At 40.2% G+C, this 22,611-nt stretch overlaps 1 protein-coding gene across 1 annotated transcript; it reads left to right on the top strand.

Annotated features, from left to right (window-relative positions):
- The first annotated feature begins 16,339 nt into the window (after window positions 1–16,339).
- Window positions 16,340–21,816, top strand: LOC146635819 (uncharacterized). Its single transcript, XM_085349078.1, has 9 exons — window positions 16,340–16,489; window positions 16,576–16,763; window positions 16,953–17,093; window positions 17,989–18,127; window positions 18,230–18,410; window positions 18,541–18,682; window positions 19,226–19,369; window positions 21,285–21,373; window positions 21,758–21,816. The coding sequence occupies exons 1-9, from the start codon at window positions 16,340–16,342 to the stop codon at window positions 21,814–21,816; spliced, it is 1,233 nt and encodes a 410-aa protein (XP_085205204.1).
- The last annotated feature ends 795 nt before the right edge of the window (window positions 21,817–22,611 follow it).

Here is a 22,611-nt window from a genome sequence, read left to right as displayed (position 1 = left end):
AGACACAGTGTGCGCACTGACGTCATCCGCGGTGCGCACACTGTCCGGTCTCATGGTGTTCGCTGTGTCGAATCTAGCGTAGAATACATTTAGATCCTCACACAGAGAGGCCGTGGTCTGCGGTGTGCTGGTTTTCCCTCTAAAGTCTGTGATCGTGTTTAGTCCCTGCCACATACTCCGAGGGTTGTCAAACTGTTGTTCCACCCTGTCCCTGTACTCACGTTTGGCTGCTTTGATCGTCTTCCGGAGTTGGTAATGTGCGTGTTTGTAGTCCGATGTGTTCGCGGAGGCAAAGGCGGTGTTCCGTGCCGCGCGAACATCTCCGTTAATCCAGGGTTTTTGATTTGGGAAGGATTTGACTGTTCTGGATGGGACGACATCTTCCACGCATTTCCTGATAAATCCACAGACTGAGTCTGTGTATTCATCAATGTCTCTGGCGGCCACGTGAAACATTTCCCAGTCCGCGTGATCAAAACAGTCCCGCAGCGCAGACTCCGATTGGTCCGTCCAACAGTGCACCGCCCTCCGGGTTGGAGCTTCCTGTTTCAGCTTCTGCCTGTAGGCGGGCAGGAGCAGGATGGAGCAGTGATCTGATTGGCCGAATGGGGCGCGGGGGAGGGCTTTGTACGCATCCCGGAAAGAGGTGTAACAGTGGTCGAGTTGCCGGTTTCCACGTGTGTTGAAAAGGATGTGTTGATGGAGTTTTGGTGAGACTTTCTTCAGGTTTCCCTTATTAAAGTCTCCGGCTGTGATAAACGCTGCCTCTGGGTGTGCGGTTTCCTCGCTGCTGATTGCGCTGTACAGTTCCCTGAGTGCACGGTCAGTGTCGGCTTGTGGGGGAATGTAAACAGCCGTAATAATCACTGCTGTAAATTCCCTCGGTAGCCAGAATGGCCGGCACTTAATCATCAGGTACTCCAGGTCCGGTGAGCAGAAGGATTTGACCGGGTGCACGTTCGCATAATCACACCAGCTGTTGTTGATCATGAAACACACACCACCGCCTCTGCTTTTCCCAGTAAGATCCTGTGACCTGTCCGCGCGGTGCACAGAGAACCCCGGCACGGTTGTCCAGTCCTGTTTCCTCTCGTATACAGGGGTAGAAGAGCTTCTCTGTCTCGTAGGAAGTGAAGGACAGTCGGTTTCAGAGATTTCAGCTCGCTGTGCCCTGCCTGTGGTACGTCCTCCCCCTTCCAGGAGACATGATTTATGTCTTGGTTTTGCACCAAGACAGTCCAAGGGGGGATTATCGCTTGAGGATTTATAGTAGTGCACAAAGTCTACTTTCTTGGTCATGTTATCTGTGCTCCTTAGCTGTGTGCTAGCTTGCTCATCGCCATTGTTTTGAGTCAAAGGCAAGGTTGTTTCATTTCCACACAGTCCATTTACCTCCACGTTTACTTCTAAGCGATGAATTTTTGTCTCCAGTGCTGCAATCTTCTGCAGGAGGCTGTGGTAGTCATCTGTGGAGAGGGAAGGCATCTTGTTGCTAGTTAGCCTAGCGGTTAGCACCTTTCTAGGCTATCGAGGCTGCTCGGTGCCCAGACGCTGTAATCAGGCTTCAGCTGTGTCTAGGCCACAGACACACGGAGCGCTGAGGATAAGGTAACTATAAAAATGTTGCTGTTTCTGTTAAGAACACTTTAGTCCTAATGATCTATAAGTGTCCAGAAGCTATCGCAGGTAAGCTCATATGGAAAAAAAGGGAAAAAATCAGCATAAAAATCGGTAAAAATCAATAAAAGAAGCAAAGCATTTAGAGAGCAAAGAGATCGAACATTGCAGCCGACCACACAGCAAGTACGAACCATAGCTATGCTTTCGCTCCTTACTTAGACCCCCAAAATGGCGGATCAGGCCAAAATCCTTTCCACGCCCACCCCCGTGACATCACGCTCCAAAGCCCTATACCTGGAGCCAAGGTGGGGGAGGGGGGGGGTTCCCACCTTGGCTCCAAGTAGATTTCACCTAACCTTGAAAAGGACTTTAATCAAACGGTCGCTGTTATTCTAAGTGATAGTGTTATACTGTAAGAAATAATGCTAGTTGCAGACGCTGAAGGAGCAGAATTCTGGCCTAAAACAATTAGAGGGAAAGTAAATAAATCACACAAACAAATAATAAATGAAATAGGGAGGTTTGTGTTGTGTTTGGAGAAATATAGAAGGTAGTGGTGATGATCTAAGAACATCTGAACAGGAAGGAACAAGAGATAGAGACCAAATGAATAAGAACATGGTTGGGTTAGAAAGAATATAAGAAGAGAGTTAAAACAGCATCCATATATCGATCTCAGTAAAATGCAGGAGTTGTAGAAGAATCTAATAATGTCTCAGAGTTTGCAGGTTAAATGTATATTGAGGGTTTGTTATCACTCACCAAAGAGGAGTGCAAGAGAAGTAAATAATGAAGTTTTGCCTTTGTTAGAAAGTTCTGCAGAGGGCTCATGAACTCACCCAAAAGCATGCAGAGTGCAAGAGGCACCTGAGTGATATGATCTGAAATAAATGATTGTTGGAAATAAATTGTGTGAAGCTTAGAGGAGTTCAGAATAAATAGGCTGACATGTGGGGTGAAGGGGTCATGAGGACAAATATGAACATGAACAAATTAACAATTAGAGACACCTGCTAGATATCTGTTTAAAATGCTGCCGTCACAAATAAGTAGTTGGGAAGAGAAAAGAAGGTAGACAGGTTTTAAATGCAACTAACTGATATATTAAACCTAGAGCACAATAGCTAAAATCACTGGATGGATAATAGTGAGTTGAAATAGAAGAGTTTTGTTAGAGATGGGGGGGGGGGGGGGGTTCAGTTTTTGGACTTAATAATTTAGAATCGAGTTGCTCTGACTGTGGAGTGTGTGGGCTGGGCCCCGACATCCTGCCAAGAGTGTCCTTGACCAGTGCACAGGCTTTCAAATGATCTAAGCCAAATGCAAGTGTGTGAGAAGAAGAGTAAAAGACTGACCTGCATGTCTCAAAGAGGTTATTGTTATGGTGAGCTTGTGCAAAGCTCAGAGGAGTCACCTGAGACAGGAAGCAAAATTCTTTGCTTAAAAAAGAAAAAAAAAGAAAAAGATGTAACTTGTTTGTAAAGTTTAGGGCCCACATCAGTGAAGATGCTTAAACAAGTGATCAAATGCTGAGTACTATGAACAAAAAACAACAAAAAATGTAAAAAAGAATAGTGCCCATTAGAGTGAGGAACAGGAAGAAAGAAGCTCTAAATTTGAGAATAAAATATTAGAAGAAACACCAGGGAGGAAAATGATAAGGCCAGTAAACTGGTTCTCAGGTAAAATAAAATAAATATAACAAACTATTAAAATAACTAACTAATAAGTTTAAAGCCCTGGGCTCCACTCCTTGTGTTACTCTCCCAGTAGGAAAAGAACACAAATAATAAGAACTAGTCCACATGAAAGCATTAGATAGGAGATTATTAAAAAATCTATTCATTACTAACACTCTTACATTAGAATATTATTGAAGGTTAGGAAAGTTTAATACATAAAGGGTGCAGACATGACTCTCTTTGACACTAGAACAGATACACACAGGGCATTAGAACCCCAGTAGGGCATGGGACAGATAAGTAAACTTAGAGAAGTTATTAATCCAGGAATGACACCTTATAAGGATTGCATTATTGAAGGGATGAGACCCATACATGGGGATTTACTAAAAGTTGTTGATGAAACTCAGGATCCCTGGTAACACGAAATGAGAAAATTAAACATCTGCTGTTTCTGGCCCTGGTACACTGCTCTTGGGTGTCCTCCTGATATGCATGTAAATGTGTGGGTGCAAATGTGTACATATGTGTGACTCTGAATGCAGATGTGATAAATAATCTGTCTTTTATCTTTTTCAGTGCAGCTACATATAGACCAGTGGCAGCTACCTCTGTTCCTGTATTGAAGCTAATAGTAAGATGCTAGCTCTAAATGTGCAGCACTAAACTATCCACAGTGCTATAATTCAGTGTGTGAGCAATTTGTAGTTCCTTTCAAAAGGAAGAAAAACGAAGAATGAATGTAGTGTGGAGGAGAAAGCAGAGAGGGATTCTGTCATAATCTTAACGGCATTGGCAAAGGGGGGGAGGGGGGGGACATATAGCTTAGCTCTGCCAAAGAATGAACCAAATAAAAAAAAGAATAAAGAAAAACAATTTAGGAGAAAATCTAAATTACCAGATATTTTGGAGGGAAAGAGGCTAAAGCCTGATCCCCTATAAAAAAATTTTTTTTAGCAAACCTCAAATTAGAAAAATGGGGCATACATTATCTTTCCTGTGTGTGGCACGGTCCAGTTGTCTGTGGATTGACATATTTAAATTATTCAAATGCATACTCTAGCAAAAACTGGAGAACTAAATGACTCTATTCTAGTTCTATTCTAGTTACAGTGTGCAGAGGTAGAGTTTGAAGCACTGAGGAGGGACATGCAGTCTAACCGGGCACTTGGCAACCAAAAGGAAAGAGAAGAACATTTCAGTGGTATGGGGCAAACTGGGAAGATTACGGTAAGGCAGTGTTAACGCAGCATGATTAAACCTCTATAGGTGAGCAACTGTTGACCTAGTACAATACAAATTTACAAACTGTTGAAGTAGACCTTTTACCCTGCAGTTGGAACTGTTTGTTTTTCAGGAGGGCTCAGTGTTCATCATGGCCATCCAGGTGTATTGTAAACATAATACCAATTACATGTATTATTTATGGTCCAAAATTTGCTATCATTCAAGTTAAGGAAAATGGGATGTGAAGTAATTATCTGCCTCAGAGTCCACTGCCCGGATATGTAACAGGGTACAATTAGGGAATTTATTATGATTACTGTCTATAAACAATCCGTGCATGAAAATTTGTATGAATAGTCTAATACAGCTGTTTTAGCTTTTCAGTGGTGACTTTTCTGCAAGAACAAAGGCTGTCATGCTGTATAGTATTCAACTCAAGGTTGAACAGGCATGAAATTACGATGCCGGTCATGTAAAGGCACTTTTTTTTTTATCTAAGGATAAACTACAAAGATAAAACATTAAAACACAATTATTTATCGGACCCCCTTTTAACAAGAAATTTGGAGAAGAGGAACTCCCTTTTTAACAGGAATAAATGCCCAGTAAAACTGGGCACAGGGGGGAGTGGAAAGAGACAGGGGTGGAAATATGCTGTGGAGGAGAGCCAGAGATTGATAATAACTAATAACAAATAATAACTCCAAAGAGAAACCTAAAAACTGGAGGCCCAGCTTCTTGGAGTCATCCCAAAAATGACCCCAAGAAACCTCACAGTGTTAATGGAGACCAAGGTAGTGCCATTCAGAGCATTCCTTTAGGTTGACTGACAGTTGTGTGTTGTCTGGCTTCATGGATGGATGAGAGAGAGGGTGTCATTAGCATGGCAGAGGTATGTTGTGCCTTTTGCGGTATTACATGAAGGGGGCATGTGTAATGTACACAGGGACTGGTCCTGATGCCAAACCTTGTGAAGCTCAATCGTTAGTCTTGTGTGTGTGGGAGGATTTTTCGAATAACATTTTACAGTCAACAGTATCGAACATAGAGACCAATCCACTGTCAGAGACCTTAAGAAGTTTATTTTTAACTTTCATCGAAGCTGTTTATGTGCTGTGATGTGCTCTGAAACCTGACTGAAACTCTTTAAATAAGGCATTCCTTAGTGGCTATTTTACAGCTGCTCTTGTGGGGATTTTAGAGATAAAAGGAAAGTTGGAGATTGGCGTATAATTGGCTAGGACAGCTGGGTCAAGTGATGATTTTTGAGTGATGGTTTAACTACTGCCAACATGAAGAACTGTGTGGTCAATGTGGCATTGTCTAACTTAGCTTTGAAAATTCCGATTCGGCAGCTATAGAGGTGTGGGAAGTTTGATCAGACATATAGCCAGCAACGCTAAGTCGGGGGCTAAAAGCGCTAATGATGAATTGTGAATTGGCAGCTGGTAACAGAGTTAATGTTTATCCAAATTCAGCATATAAATGTGACATGTGCTTCAAAATGTGCGACCGCAATTGCACTTAATCTTATTGCACATGTGTGTTTTTGATCAGATGCAAAAGTCTTTTTTGTGGAGTCTGACAGCAGTGGGGAGGAAAGACCTGCAAAATATCGCCGTCCCACATCGTGGGTGCCGCAGCCTGCTACTGAAGGAGCTGCTCAGTGCTGTCAAAGTCTCCTACATGGGGTGGGAGATGTTGTCCAGCCAGGGTGACAGATTAGCCACCATTCTCCTGTCACTCACCACCTCCAGTAGGTCCAGAAGGCAGAACAGAGCTGGCCCTTCTGCTCAGCCTGTTCAGTCTCTTCCTGTCCCCAGCAGAGATGCTGCCGCCCCAGCAGACCACACCATAAAAGATGGCTGAGGCCACCACAGAGTCATAGAAGGTCTTCATGATAAGCATATCGAGATAAATTACTGTTCATCATGTCATCCACAGGCAAGATTGGAAAAAGAAACTATACAGTCTACGCACGCAATCGCTATTATTAAATTCACTATTAAACTCTGGTGGATTATAGCGACAAATTATAGAAGACTGCAAACCGCTGAGTTGGCCTGCATATTCTCAAAAATTCCAAAGTGGCCAACGGGATAGTACATTTTTAAGATGAGTTAATAAAGGAATTACGGCAATGTGCACATTAATAGATGGGAAAATATTCAAATCTTTCGAGAACCTACAGAGACAGTTTGGACTGGATAAATCAGACTTATTTAGGTACTTCCAATTAAGACACTTTTACAATACAGAAATTAGGAAGAAGGCCTTGAGAGAAGGAAGCCAGATAATAGAAATAATATCAGGTGCGTATAAAAATCCTCCATCAAAAATTTTATCAAAATTATATATTGGTCTCCAAAACTTGAAAAGGAATGAAACATTATATATTAAACAAAAGTTGGAATCTGAATTACATCTTGAGTTGTCAGAGGATGATTGGCTCTCACATGTCTCTCACAGCATAATTCCACCAGCTCTAGACAACAGAGAGAATACGGCTGGAAAAATGTGATTAGGTTTTTTATTACTCCTTGCATCAAAAGCAAGCAGCTGAAAACACCTCAACAATGCTGGAGATTATGTGGTGTGAGTACAAGAAAACAATTATTAGAAGATAATGTGTTAAATTTGCTTAGATGAGAGGATCCAGCAGTAGATCAGAGGAATAGGGAAGGATTTGTCTGTGTGTTTCAGTCTGGTTTAGCTGTAGGCTTGAGAGTGTGTGTAATTGTTTAGAGGGAAAGGAATTTATGGACACCGGGGGTCTGCCTGTCATAAAAGGAGACAGGAAGCTACAGTTGGGGGATGATGATGCTTGTACCTATAATAAAAGCTCATAATTGTCACAACTTAGAAGTAGGTTTTCAGGAGACTGTCTAAATGTTTAGCTGTAAAAGTAAGACAACAAGAGGTCAATGGCCCAGTGGATGCACAGTGGGGGTCTGAGTGCTTGTAATCTGTTAACTATGTTTTGTAGAGTGTAGCTTGGGTGAGGGGAGATGGCCCTCTTTATGACTGGCTGGAAGTCACATATACAGAGACACACACCCACATCCACACGCACACTCACGTGCACTCACATAAACACACAGGTATGCGCACACACAGGCACTCACGTGCTCGCACACAAACACGGAGTTTGCAACACACCATGTGGGTTTTACAATGGGGTTGCTTCTATAAAACTGGTTGCAACAAACAAAGAAGTAAAGATCTGCAGAGGGACACCGGCCTTGCATGTCTTCCCTCCTAGAAGATGCATGCGTCACTGAAGATGAATAAAGGTTTTGTGAAATGACTACTGATCTCTGGATGCCCGAGGAATTAAAAGAACCAGGGTGAAACTGCTTTATGTAACAGTTTTGGTGGCGAAACCCGGGAGATTCGCTCGAGGCCCAGAGAGGATGAATTGGCAGAGCTGAGATCGTGAAAATGAGGCAAACAGAGAGCTAGCTCACATGACTAAAAAGCACGACCCGTTTATTTTCGAACCATGCATATTGGATGAAGTCTAAATTATCTGTTCGCTAAATTGAGCGCATCCCAGTTTAAATTCACTCAGTAGAATAAAGAGTCCCAGTGCGACAAAAGCAAGAGACTTTTGCTAAGAACTTCAGGTTGATGTTTAGCGTGCTCTAAGAAAATCAGGCTCAGTGCGTTAAAGCAGGAAACGTTTGTTACGAATTTGTGTAGTTAGAAAGCGGGGTTTGAGGCCTGGTCACCGGCTGACGGCCGTGTGTGTTCCGGGCTTGGCTGCCCCACTCATTCTCGGACGCGAGGGTGAGACTCGTGGGACGGGAGGACTAGGCTGGTAACCTGGGGACCGGGGACTCCTAAATAACTAAAGCTAGGTGTTAGATCCTAGTCACGGTTGATAGCCTGCATGAGAGTGGGGGCAAGTTGCTTCGCTAGTGAGAGTACGAGCTGCTTTGCTTAGCCCACTAACTACAGCGTGTGTAGACTGTGTAGTGTGTGTGAGAAGCGCCGTTAGAGTCAGCGTCTCGACTGCAGTTCGGGAGTCAATTAAAGTAACAAAGGAATTTGAGTCTAAAAGTGTGTGTTTGTGGTGTGTAGAAACCGCGGCAGGAGATGGTTGAGGTGTAAAAGAGCGGACGGCACCCGCTCTTTGTGCTGATCAGGGCGTTGTCCTGAATCACAGAGGAGGAAGTGTCTCACAGCGAGTTGTGAAGGGGACTGTGAGAAGTATGAGGTGCGTGAGAGCCAGCCTCGAGAGGTGGGTTCATAGGTGGAACGAAGGAGGAGTAAAATGGAGGGTGGGTGTGTGTGTGTGTGTGTGTGTGTGTGTGTGTGTGTGTGTGTGTGTGTGTGAGAGAGAGAGCGAAAGAATGGTGTGGGTGAGTGACCAGGCGGTGTGTGTGTGAGCTCGCTTGAGGAAAAAGGGGAGACAAAGTAGATTAGTTGATTTTCTGTGAAATAATAATAGTCAAGAAATCATAGTGATCAAATAGGAGAAAATGAACTAAAGTAAATAAAGAAAACTAAACAGTGGATTAGTGTTAAGGTAATGATAAATAAATTGATAAAATTAACAGTGACATTTAAAGGTGATCAAGTATTTAAGGATGAATGGAGAATTTGATTGTGGACTGCATGAGAGCTGTTGGGGAGAAAGGAAAATGAGGTTGGAGGAGTGAGTTAACAGGTTAATGTGTGGGTGTAAAACAATGGGTTAAGAAAAAGAAAAAGAAAGAAAGAAAATTAATGAAAACAAAGAAAATAAAAAGTGTGTAAGTGTGAGTGAGAAATTGTCTCCAACTGGGGGAAGCAGTGATACTACAGGTCACCTTCTTCCCCTGTTGGACACAAAAGAAAACATAATTTGGAGTGTGGTGGATGAAAATAATTAATAACAATATGAAGAAGATTTTTTGTGTTTGCGGTTAAGAATAAATAAAAATTTCATTTTCTGGGTTTCAAGTTAGGAGAGTTCAGGTAGGGAACGGACCTGGATCAATTCTCCACGGGCAGCAGTCGGAAGAAAATTATAGGTTAACATCATTAGAAACACCCAGCCTGAGCTTTGGCTGAATTGTTTTGCAGCTTCTCTTCCTCATCCTGAAAAAGCAAGCTCCAAGGAAGCTAATCTCTCCTTGAAGACATGGAGTGCAGTTCCAGAAGCACGAGCATGAACATCAACAGTGGACAACAGTCCAAGAGACAATACCAGAGTCCTGAGCAGAGAGGTCCAGCATGGGAAAGCTATGAGCAAACAGCATCAGAAAGAGAAGATCCATCATCTAGATTGGATGGATGGAGATGCGTTTCCAGCAAGCTGCAACTTCACTGTGTGTGAAGGACTTTTGAGGAGACTGTCTGAGTTTGACATTTGCCATGTTTGGAGCAAGATGGCAATGAAAGAGACAGTGGGACAAAGAGATACACGGGACAAAGCTGAAGAGAACGGACTGTCATTGGACTGCAAAGTGGGAGAGGAGAACGGAGTGAGAGGAGCAGATGAGGACACAGAGGAATGCTGTTGTTTTAGTGTGGGGAATCAAATTGGGTTAAGGAATTCGGGGAGACGAACGACTGCCTTGAAGTGAAGGATTGACAGTGTCCAGACTACCACAAAGGGGGGAGGAAGACAAGAACTGAGGTATGCAAGTGAACTGTTAGAGAAAACTGAAAGGTGACACCACACATGCACATTATATGTACTAGAGATAACACAAAATCATACATAAAGTGGCACACATCCAAAGAGGGTATTTGTAGAAGGGGTTAATAATGCACAGAGTGGTTGCCTATGGTAACCTGCAAGCATTTGGGGTTTAGCTGTGCCTGACTATGACAGAGATTTTCATTTAGATGTTTCTGAAACAAAAGGTGGAGTGAACTGAGTTTTGTTTCAGAAAAAAGGGGGGAGGTACATAAAAGGACAATTGAACAATTGAGTTGAACAATCTTGACATTTAACCACTGGCTAATGTTTTCTTATGACAGGGTTACAGGCTGGGAGTAGAGTTAGTCCAAGGGAGAAGCCCTGGGAATTTTTTGAGAGAATGTGCAACTTTCTTGTGAATCTCTAATTGTGTGGAGTTGACGCATGGCGAGGTCCATGTGCCAAAAGAGGGTTTTCTGGGGAGTTTCATTTTTAAGTTACAGATGGAGCGATGGAGTTATGGTTCTGTAAGCGGTACAGACACCAGGAGCATGCAGTGCCAGAGGAGAAGTGGGTCTGTTGGAAAGGGCTCAAGAGGAAGTGGTCGGGCCCAAGCTGGACCAGACAATTCGAAGTGATGGAAAGGATCTCACACCCAGTCCAGCTGAAAAGGAAAGTCGAGACCTGGCAACACGGGAGCCAGTGTGCTGTGGCGGAAGAGCCTAGGAGGTCTGGAAGGCTCTAGGCCAAAAAGGGGGACTCAACTAATTACCCATACATGGATCCCAGCCCAGTGGCAGAATAAATCCCCTGATCCATGTAACGAACTGAAGGGTAGTCTACTCCGGAAGTTGATGAAAGAAGAGGAGCAGAGAATCACCCGACTCGGAAGATAGAAGGACAGAGATTAATTCACTCCAGCAACTCTGAAATCAGGGTGGAGCAAACCAAACGCAGACCCCATGATGCCACTTTTGGGAAATGGGGAGAGCCTCTATGAAGTCAGTTTGTTAACAGATTTAGAGTGTTGATCTGCCATGGGGCCAGCTCCAGTAATCAGGATGCTTTGTCCATAATCTATAAATCCAGAGGACCAGTGGGTGTCACCAATGGAAAAGACGTACTCCTCATCAATGTCTCAGGGGTTTCCCTGGCTAATAAAGTAAAATGCTGAGAGCCTAGACATAACACTCAATGATCATGACCATCCTCTAATGGCATGGAAATTCCACAATCCAAAATACTCCAAACAATTTTGGGATGAGGAGTTGCCTGGGGTTACTTCTCATCCCCTACCCATCCCTGTGGCTTGTCATGTCTTCCATAATGTTGTGCTGTAGACATTTATGTGCTTTTGTGCAGAGGAGTTTTTTTGTTTCCTGTTCTCGTGCTGTCCTACCATTGAAGCACAGCATGAGTGGAGGTCTCTTTTTTTCCTCTTGTACTTTCCCGTTGTTGTGTACATTTCAGTGTTTTTCTGTAACGCTACCGATCTCTGACTTGTAACCCCGTGTGATGTCTGTGTTATGAGTGTAAGGTCGGGGGGGGGGGGGGGGGGGGTGTTCCCATCTCGCTGCAGGGGCAACCTGCTAGTGACAAATAAAAGCTGTTTCATTCATTCATGTAGGGGCCCATACTTCTGGCAACAAAAGGGCTAAAATACGGACTATGTGACGGAATGCAGAGATACTTAGTAGGACATTAGGAGTTCACATTAAATGACATATCCGTGACAACGATAACCCACATTAGGTGGTACTTGATGTACTTGTAATGGTAAACCAGTCAATCTGAATCGATCTCTGTAGGTACTAATGGAAAAGGGGTAATTTCCTCATCAGGAAACAGTGTTTTTGTTTATCAGATGGACTGCAACGTCAGGTTTATGTCGTTAACTTGCAATTAAGAATTAATGATAATTTAATGGAGTAAAAAGAAAAGTAATGTAACGAGCAGTGTGACAAATTACTTTGTCCAATGAGTAATTAAATAACATACTCTATTACTTACCACATTCCAAGTTATTTTTAATACTTTCCTGGTTTTTTTAAATTAAAGACAGCAGCACTGACTGCCACATTATTCCTGACCTGCAATAAAAAAAGTGCTACCACTACTTTCAATCAGAAGACAGTATTTTGTTTGACTTTATTTTAACTTCTTTTTTTTTTTTTAGCTTTGGGAACAAAACAGATGGAAGTGACAGTGCGTTTGGGTTTAAATGCCATTTCACAACATCAAACTCATCCAAATGAGATGTTCAGAGCTTTTCATTAATCATAAACAAAGCACGTGAAAAGTTTAAAGTGAGATTTCTGTCACTGTTGCTGAGAGTTCAAGGTGCCAACAAACACCTTGTGATTATCCCTGACACTCAAAAATCTGACAAAGCAGCATTAGATGGTACTCTAGGAATGATGCCGCTTATTGTGTTATCAGTTCTTGCACACTAGGAGACCTTTGACAGGAAGTAATGTCAAAGATGAGAAAAATGTTGCTGTTTAAACAGGTTATGTGAACACTTTTATTTTATTTATACAGTGCCAAATCACAACAACAGTAGCCTCAAGGTGCTTTGTATTGTAAGGTTAAAAAACCTAAAAAGTCTAGGTTTGTGGAGAGAGTAAAAAGAAATAAATTATATAGTGTTCGCAGATGGCTCTGAGGCCATTACCACATGAATAAGAAACATACTTAAACACATATAAACTCAAATAAGTGGCAATATAATAAACAGGGAGCAGGGCATCTACAGGGTGGGCCATTTATATGGATACACCGTAATAACATGGGAATGGTTGGTGATATTAAAGTCCTGTTTGTGGCACATTAGTATGTGTGAGGGGGCAAACTCCTCAAGATGGGTGGTGACCATGGTGGCCATTTAGAAGTCGGCAATCTTGGATAAAACTTTTGTTTTTTCAATATGAAGAGGGCCATGTGACACATCAAACTTATTGGTAATGTCTGGTAATGTGCCGCAAAACGGTTTGCGGCACCATTTGCATAGTACAGTTTTCTAAAAAAAAAAAAAAAAAGAGAGAATAATGTATATCGTTTCAGTTTATTTTGAGAAGTCTCAACAGGATCTTTAGCTTTATTGTGAAAGGTTTATATAGAAAATAAACAAGCAGACGGTGGAGCCACACAGTGGTTTCACCGTCGTTGTTGCTAATGAAATTAAGCATAAAAACAGTCGCTCGTCAGTCCATGGTGTGGTTATTTTAAATATTAGTGAAAGAGAGAACTTTAAGAAATTAATATAGCCACTACAGTGACCATCACAACCATGAAAAAATATTGCTGTAAACGGTGTATTTTGCGACACCACGAAACCAACAATAGCGTATAATATGAAACAATAGATGTTTTAATATCTTCAGCCAATAAATAACATCATATCAAACAGCCCGAACAGTGTAATGAATTTTTTTTACATAAAACACAACTCTCTCTGCCCCCCCCTCCCCCCCATGGGGAGGAGTTGTGTTTTGATTTTAAGTCCACTGTCATTTAACATAAAGTGGACAAAACAAACAAACATAACACATAATTTTCAGCAGAACTGAACAAACTGATGTGCCAAAATCATAACTGTAATCTGTATTCCCCACAGAATTACTTGCACACTTCAAATATGCCTTTACCCTCATAAAATTAAAAATTAGATTTTTTATTTCTTATTTTTCCTTAATCTGAAAGGTCTGTGAGTTGTTTACCCCAGTGACTGACATTATGTTTTACTGTAACAACCATAACAACCGTAGTTAGTTCACCTACTTCCTGCATTGAAAGATTGTATGGTTGTCACATCTGATGAAGATGTGAAGGGTGTCAAACCACAAAAGAATTACCCGTTAAACAACAATCCACGCAAGGCATCCAAAATTATCTGATGTCAGATAACATTCTTTCAGTTTCTGTTGATAAGTTGTCTCGTTGTCTGTCTCAGTTGTAGCCTTTTTCTAAAGAACAACGCACATTCTGACACTGTGGTGTCTAGTGATGACGTGTTTGAGGAGAGATCTCAGTCCTTATCAAATTATTCACATTCTCCGACATCTAAGCATGAGCGTGCTTTTGATTTTAAAAAGAAAAAAAGTGACTGATCAGAACAAATAACAGTTCAGACTTTCCAGAACAGTAAGTTAAGATTGTGTGAGCTCACATCTCATCATTTGCTGATGTGGTGATTTGTGTTGCTTTGTCAGCATAAAATAATTTATCTACATGTCACTTAAATCATTATGATAATAATTAGTATTATTAAAGAACATAGAGCCTTGTTCCTGGATTGTTACCATCCCAACTAATTTCCTCTCATCTGAAGGTGACAGTTTGGGTTTTCTTCCAGACACACAGTGTGAATAACTTATACTTAGGTACATTTGTTTGAGCTAATGATCTTGAATGCATTTATTGGGGTTTGAATGTTAGATAGGATGCAGTTAGTTTAAGTAAATGGGCAATAGAGACATGCATAAAAAACTTCAAGTTTTTATGCACAGAAAACACGCTATGAAAACAGTCCGTTTAGAAATGGCTTGTAAATCTACATTTCTCTGTCTAATCGCTTCACTGGCTATGTCCATACTAATGCGTTTTCATTTGAAAACGCATCGTTTTCTCTCCGTTTTGGCCTCCCGTCCACACTGACACCGTGTTTTCCCAAGGAAAAACGCATACATTTCAGAGCAGAGCTGTCCCGTCACAGTGTGGACACTCGAAAAAGCAGACTTTCTAAAACGATGACGCATTTTATTCAGGTGATGCAGTCATGTGACCAATTAAACTAGGATAGCAGAGGGCATTACACAGCAGTTGTTTGGATTGCTCTCAATTTTGACAACCCTAAAAAAAGATTAATATCAATTTGTACATGCTCCAGATAGCTTTTCTTCCAATTCTTTAATTCTCACTCACGCGCATGCGCAGGACTGGAATGTAAGTGTTTCGGCGGTTTCAATGTGGACGCACAACTCTGTGAAAACAACTGAAAATGCTAGTGTGGACGCGGAGCATTTTCAGACAAAAACACGAAAACAGTGTGGACGTAGCCTGAGTTCCCTGGACATCTCCATTGCTTTTTGGTCAGTGAAATGAGTGGTTCAAACCAATCATTTTCATGCTGGTAAAAACTATCAGTCATAACCTTCTGCACCACCTACATATGTTTATGAACCTGTTTGGAAAATCCTAAATAAATTCAAACTTCTGTAGTCAATTCTTGCATTCTTGTTATTAAATTTCAATAAATCATTAAAAGTCCCATATTATCATGATATTCCTTCCCATGATTAGTGGATGTAAACTTCTGACTTACTGTGCTCTTAGATGATTTTCTCTATGTGAGTAACGTAAGTCAGTTTAATGATATTGTAATAGAAACTTTAAAGGTGAGACTGGGAAGTCAAGGAAGACATTCTTGTCAACAAATTGTATTGAACAAACTATCATCTAGCTAGTTGGACAGTGGATTTGTTCTGTTGCAATAATAACTGTCTTTTACTATAGAAATTGTACATCAGCAGTTTGCAGCTGGAGGTCATCTGCCTTGGCCAAGGTTGTTGTGTGTTTTGCCCTTTTTCTGGCATGAATAGGGAAAATAGATGCAGAAGTGCTAAAATAACAATGAGATCAAATTCTAAATAGGAGTGCCTTAAAAATAAAATTAATACACACATTAAAATGCTTTATTACATTTGGTTGAAGCAGCAATTAAAACATTTCTATTTTTAGTTTTGAAACAAATCTCATTTACTAACAGTTGGTTGACCCAGGACACGTTGGAGAGATTATATTTCTTGGCTGGCCTGGGAACGCCTTGGTATTCCCCCGGATAAGCTGGAGGAGGTGGCTGGGGAGAGGGAGGTCTGGGCTTCTCTGCTTAGGCTGCTGCCCCCGCGACCCGGCCCCAGATAAAGCGGAAGAAGATAGATGGATGGAAACTAATCTCATTTCCTGACAGTTGGTTGAGACATTTGCTTTCACTGTTCATTATCAGTTATCAGGTACCATCTCAAACTCATGAGCATGAAACATTTCCTCATACCAGAACAGTTTACTACACATTGTATATGATGCGGGAAACAGCAAGTAGATAAAAGGAGGAGAGTCAGAGAGAGAGGCTGTATTTGACGTACAAGTGTCTTTGTGAAGACAGACTAACAGATTGACCATGTCGCTCTCCGCAGTGCTGCTGCTGCTGCTGCATCTGACGGTCTGCAACTCGCAGAATATTGATTTCTTCATTAGCAATTTAAATGGCTTTGTTGGTGCAATCAACTTCTATACAAAAGAGAAGTTTGTAGTAAATAATTCTTCTTCGGTATGTACAGGTTTTTTTCTAAAATGTGTTTATATTTTGAAATGTAGGTTTTCTTTACTAAATTCCTATTCACTGTGACTCCACAGCTGACCATTCGCCTAATGGGGAACAATCTCAACTGCACTCCCGAGTTCTCATTTGATTGCCAAAATAGCAACTGTGGGTATGTGAGCACTTTGGTACGGACGGTCGACCAAGAAGGCAGCGGAGAGTGGTGTCAGAATGAACTTAGGTCTGTTCAGCCATCTCCCATTAATGTGGTTGGTTCACTCAGGTGAGTGTACCTCGAAAATATATAAAACGAACTTATTATTCATATTGTTATCATTCTCACACACACACACACACACACACACACACACACACACACACACACACACACACATATATTAGCCCATGTAGTGTTTTGCTATATACAGTGTAACACGCTGAAAACTGACTCTCACACTATTTTCTATTGAAGGGTCCCTGGTGTTAATTGGGTGAGTGGCATCAAAAATAACATTGGATCATGGACAACTGCAGTAACATACGACCTGAGGAACCGCTCTGACATCAACAAAGAAAACTCCTCACCCCAGTCTACCATGATCCCATTTGTGAGGTGAGCCAACTCACTGTTTGTGTCTCTGCTAAAAAAGCAACAGCAGTAGCAGGACAAGAGTGACTGTGGCATTACTGCAAACTTCAAATCTGATATTGTTTCCATGTAGAAGACAAAACTGCTCACAGTATAAGGGCAAAGTCAATAAATATAGACAAAAATATAGACTATAACTTGCTGCATGGTCAACTTTAACCGCTATTGCAACCACTGCCTCCGTAATAAAGTGGCAATAAACTAATTAAATGAACAAAAATAATTTACCAAAAATAGTTTCCACACTAAAACGTTTGCATTTAAAGGTTTTAATTGTAATCCTATAACTCTTTCCTTAAAGAGCTTCTCTTACAGTACCCCCAGGCTCCAAATGAGAGAAAAACAGAAAATGAGGATGAGTATGAAGATGAGTTAACTTCTTTGTCACCAAATGAGAAAAATCTCTTTTAAGTTTAATTTAACAAACAGACTTCCTGTCAGAAACCTCCTAAAATGAGAAGTGCAGTTAAAATGGAAACATCCCCTGAGAAACTTCAAAGAGAAAATATGCAGTTATTTTATACCTGTGGCAAGTTTAAATTTAAAAAGATATTTTATTTGTCTGTTGTTGTTCCTTATGGCAGCAAATTATAGAGTAATTTTAATGTTCCTCCATGTTTGCTGTAATATTTAAGTAGTTTAGTGATGCTTTAAATTAAATCTCACTTAATATATAAACTATACAATTTAAAGTTTTATTTTGAGACAGTGAACTGAATATTGCTATGTTTAAAATTACCAGTGATCAGGCTGTGGCTGTATTTTGCAGATTTTAAGAGTGAATGCATGGAGCTGCACATTAACTTCACACTAAAGTGAATCCTGGAAAATGAAGATTGTATTTGTAATTCTTTCTCAGAGTTCCTTCAAACTGTCGGAGAGATTTCAGCCTGTTGATGTTTGACCCTGATGGGGATCAGGTTAAATGCAGATATGGAAACTCCTCACTCTTGGAGTGTAACAGCTGTGAGCCACCATCTGTCCTCAGCCTCTCATCAGTGAGCATGACTGTTAATCTAATGTTTAATGAGACAGAAGGATAGTTGTAATAATAAACATTTGCTCATTTGATCTCTTTTCCTTTTTTATTCCTCATGCAGTCCACTTGTACTCTGTCGTTCGGCCCCACTGCCGACAGTAATGTGGGCAACTATGGAGTACAGCTGCTGATGGAGGACTTTCCCAGGAAGAACATCACCATGACTGGAGTCAATGGCACAAAAACAACACAAACACCTAACGATGCTCTCAGCAAAATACCGATCCAGTTTGTTCTGATAGGTACAAGTCCATATTTTAATAGATGGAGTTGAACCTGTAAAGATCTGATCTAAACTTAGAAATACTGTTCTAACTTCGAACTATGAATTCCACCCCGAAAGAAACTCGTTGGTTTTCTGTCATCTTTCAGTGGATCCCCAGGTCTCATCCTGCACAGAGGGAGACTTTTTGCCCAAATTCTTGCCTCCAACCCCAAACAACAGAGCTCGGCTCTACACGCCTGTTGATAAGACTCTGGAAATCAGCATCAGTGCAGAGGCACAAAACTCCACGTAAGTCAAAGAAAAACACATTTGACATTCTTGACATTGTAAAGTAAGGTTAACTATGTCCCACAGAACTGTTTTCAGGTTAGACAAGAAATACATTCACACATCAGTCGATTCCTGTCATGTTTCTGTTCATTGATCAAATCAAGATTTTATCCGTTGCGTTCTGTTTAATCTGTGCATCAGTCCTGCACTGGCACACAAAACAGGTTTAACAAGACACGTAAGAGCGTAACACAGTCAGATGTATACAAGGCTGTATGAGATATAAAGAGTAGGTTCAACACATATTTAACCCAAAGAGAAGTCAAATCTGTTTTAAGGCTATTTTGCTTTGATGCAACATGAGTAAATAAAAACTCGTGAAATTATGTTTAAGTAAAATTTGGCTTATTAACTCAAACCCTTAAAACCAAACAGAAGTGAGTCAGGTGAAGTCTCCATTCAAAGTGATGCTCATTTACAGACAAACACTTTGCTTTGTATGTCGTTGAAGAAGCTATGAGAATTAAGTTGATTCATTTTTTGTTTCTCTCTTCGATGAAGGATCTCTGAGCTGCTGTTCAGCGGACCATATGATGCAATTCAGAATAAAATTGGACCAGGAAAGTTCACCCTGAGATGGACGCCATCTAAATCACAAGACAATGACACCCTCCCCTTCTGCTTTGTTGTCCAGGCACTTTCCAAGTCAGTACCTTTTTACAAATTCATCCCTTAGAGCATGAGTGTTTGGCAGAAAGCACTTAAGCATAGACAAAAGAGCTTGTTTGAATGGGTGAATGAGGCGTGCTGCATAAAGCAGAAAAGCACTAAAGAAGAATCAGTCCATTTGCAATTTTGCAGCCATAAACTATATTGGTGAATGTTTAAATCTGACTTTATTAGAAAATTATTTAGACCCCAGGCCCAGAAGGAGTCATGGCAAGAAAATTAAATCCCCCCAAAAAGCCAAAACCCCTTCCTCTGCTTCCAATGACCAACCAAAAAGTTATTGGTTTGTCATAAACAAAGTTTGTTTATGTTAGACTACATCCTAGATAATAAATTGGAGTTTTGCTGTTGAAGCTATGATGTGATGCTTCTATGCTTTATTCATATATGGTTACATTTTAAAATCGTGACATTTGGAGCGGGTGTGAAATTACAGATGAGCCCAAACATGTTTTTCCGCCCTGAAAATTTCATGTGAACATCTTCTGTACTTACCAAGATATACAGGCTGTAAAATACAACAGAAATTCAAAAATAATAAATATCAGCCAACAAAAACAGATAACTCTGTGGGGGTTCACAAACAGATTTTTCATTGAATCCGTCTACACTACTGGCATTTGAAATTATAATTACTAAAATGAAAAAGGTGAACTCAAGGACAAATTTGAAGTCACCTATAGGCTTTATTTTGCAGATTTTACACAAAGACCCACTTTAATGTTGACTCGAAACAATAACTTATTACGCTTTACTCATTCCTTTTGTTAAAAGACATAATGTTCCTTAATTGCCTACTTATTTAGAACAGTAACATATATAATGCTATTAGTTAAAAATATAATCAGATTACAATAATACATTAGTTTGAAATGTGTTGCGCCCAAAACTGGTGATTGACAGGTTTAGCTGTCCTAGAAATTTTTTTATTGTTTTGTTTTGTTTTATCTGAAGAGATTATGAAGATTATGTGAAAAACAATAAACTATCTAAAACAGGAAAAATAGCGTATCTGTTAGAAGGGGAAGTTGCAGTGCAGGAAATGCTTTAATGAGGCAGATCAGTAATGAGTCTACTTACTGCCAACAAACCAAGGCTACGTCCACAACTACATGGGTATTTTTCAACTTTTTTCCAAAAATCCCATGCACATGTACAGGTTTGAAAAAATACTTCTGTCCACAATAAAACACCAAAAACGCATTCAAACTCTGTCAAGAACAGAATCATGTAGAAATGTTGGCCAATCAACATTTGGCCAAGTGTAGAAGCCTGGGAGGGAAAGAGAAGTTGGAAAGGCAGCTAATTATGTGCCACTGTTCAAGTGGCTTTATAATTTTGAATGTTAATAACCAAAGACAGTATTTTGGCTGGTGTAGAGTAGCAACCTAGGAAAGAAAAATGCATAAATTTATTCAAAACCATGGTAACGGATTTGGGTTGTGAGAGCGTCTGTGTTGAATGGAGAAGTTCACTCTGACTCCTCCGTCCTTTTAAAATGGAGGGACAGTAACTGTGTGTGTATATGTAAGTGCTTTAAAAGTGCACATGGTAATATCCACCATTGCAAAAATTCATCTCATGTAAATAATAACGTGGCACAGAGCGTGATGCCAAAAACGTTGTGAGTAAATCCCAGTTTTCCTCATCCACAGCTAAAAGCAAAATGCAGTTTACATGTGAACGAAAGGCCCACATGCATAGAAAAACCTGCGTTTTCAAAAATACCTGTGTACGTGTGGACATAGGCTAAGGGTCATCTAGAACTGTTAATCAAACACACCCATATTACTTGTACATATACTTTGTGTCATTAACAGCAAAGACGATCTTAAAATATAATATAATCTCATGGAAATAATGGAATCACTGTTCTGATTTATTTCCGTAGGGAAACCAAGTATCACTCAGACCTTCGATGTGTCAGCGTGACTGTTGGAAATAGTCCTGTTAGTAGTGCCCCAGCCAGTGCTTCAGCTTGTAAGTATCAATGCCAGGAAGTAACTGTTAACAAATTTATAAAGTTGCTAAATGTTTCTAAGTCTGCGTATTTGTAAATAATTTTTGACATTGTTGCAAAACTCATTCATGAAAAGCTAAAACAGGATAAATCCCTGTAGATTATTACATTTACATTTATTTTAAGTCAGCTTTATAGCCGTTTACCTGCTCATGAAACGATTTGTATTGCCGGGGCAGTGCTCAGAGCTTTTTTTTATCTTTAAAAGCCATATATAGATACAGTTTTTAAACTTTGTGACAGCATTTGTCAGCCAATCAGGTCGACTAAATCTTTATGTGTTTTTAAATGAAAAGTCTATCTGGTTGGTCAGAAGTTCTTTAATCATTTTCTACTTGTTTTAGTTGTCCTGGTCGTGGGATCTTTCCTTTCAACTCTTATTCTTGCCTTCCCTTCCATGTAAGTATGTGTCTGCATATTTAGATCTTTTTTTGCCGAAATGTGACATTTTGTGTATTTTTTAAACGTGTTACGCCCATAAAATTATTATTGCTATTATTAACTTTTAAAATGAAACTAAATCAACCCCATTGATCATCATTCTGATGTTGAGTTTTTGTCTCTTGTCTCAGATGAATATGGATAAAATCAGAGGTAAGTTCTTCTATAATCAGATTTTCTACCATAGCATCAGTACTAATAGTACCACTGGTATTGCTAAAAGTAGCAGTGTTGATCTCCAGTGATTGAGCTACAGAAAACTATGAACACACACACAATGGCTATGGCAACCTCTGTAGGAGCATACAAATAATTCGCAAAATATGCTAACACCACACAAAGCACAACTTATTCTATGACATATTCCAGAAATGAATCACATCAGACAATCACTAAATATTTAACATATCAATCTGAGGATTATCTCAAATGTAAAAAAAAAAAAAAATCTATGAATTCACTGTTTCTAATTTCCTTCTAGATTGAAGATTGACTCTGGATTGATGCAACAGTATCACCCTCTACTGTTACAACATGAATGTCATCTGACTCTGCACAAATAACTTTTTTCAAGTTTCTTTAAGTTTTATTCCAACCAATGTAATCCAAGCACTAATTGGAGTTTTTACTCACTTGTCCTCGCTTGTTCCAGGCGATTTATTGAATTGATGTAAATTTCATTTCTGATACTTTACCTTGATTTATTTTATCAAATTATTAATCACATCATCTGTAACAACACCTCCTATTAGTCCAC

The sequence above is a fragment of the Diplotaxodon limnothrissa genome, linkage group LG3 (assembly GCF_057381915.1).
Source record: "Diplotaxodon limnothrissa isolate DT_005_m linkage group LG3, D_limnothrissa_male_GT1.1, whole genome shotgun sequence".
Lineage (NCBI taxonomy): Eukaryota > Metazoa > Chordata > Actinopteri > Cichliformes > Cichlidae > Diplotaxodon > Diplotaxodon limnothrissa.
Note: the sequence above shows the minus strand (reverse complement) of the source record. Positions and strands in the feature narration are given on the sequence as shown.

What these genes read in the sequence shown, in the direction of transcription:
- LOC146635819 (XM_085349078.1), top strand. Translation starts at nt 16,340, where the DNA reads ATGTCGCTCTCCGCAGTGCTGCTGCTGCTGCTGCATCTGACGGTCTGC. An exon ending in TAGTAAATAATTCTTCTTCG is followed by an intron (nt 16,490 to 16,575) that starts GTATGTACAGGT and finishes GTGACTCCACAG; the next exon opens with CTGACCATTCGCCTAATGGG. An exon ending in GATCCAGTTTGTTCTGATAG is followed by an intron (nt 18,411 to 18,540) that starts GTACAAGTCCAT and finishes GTCATCTTTCAG; the next exon opens with TGGATCCCCAGGTCTCATCC.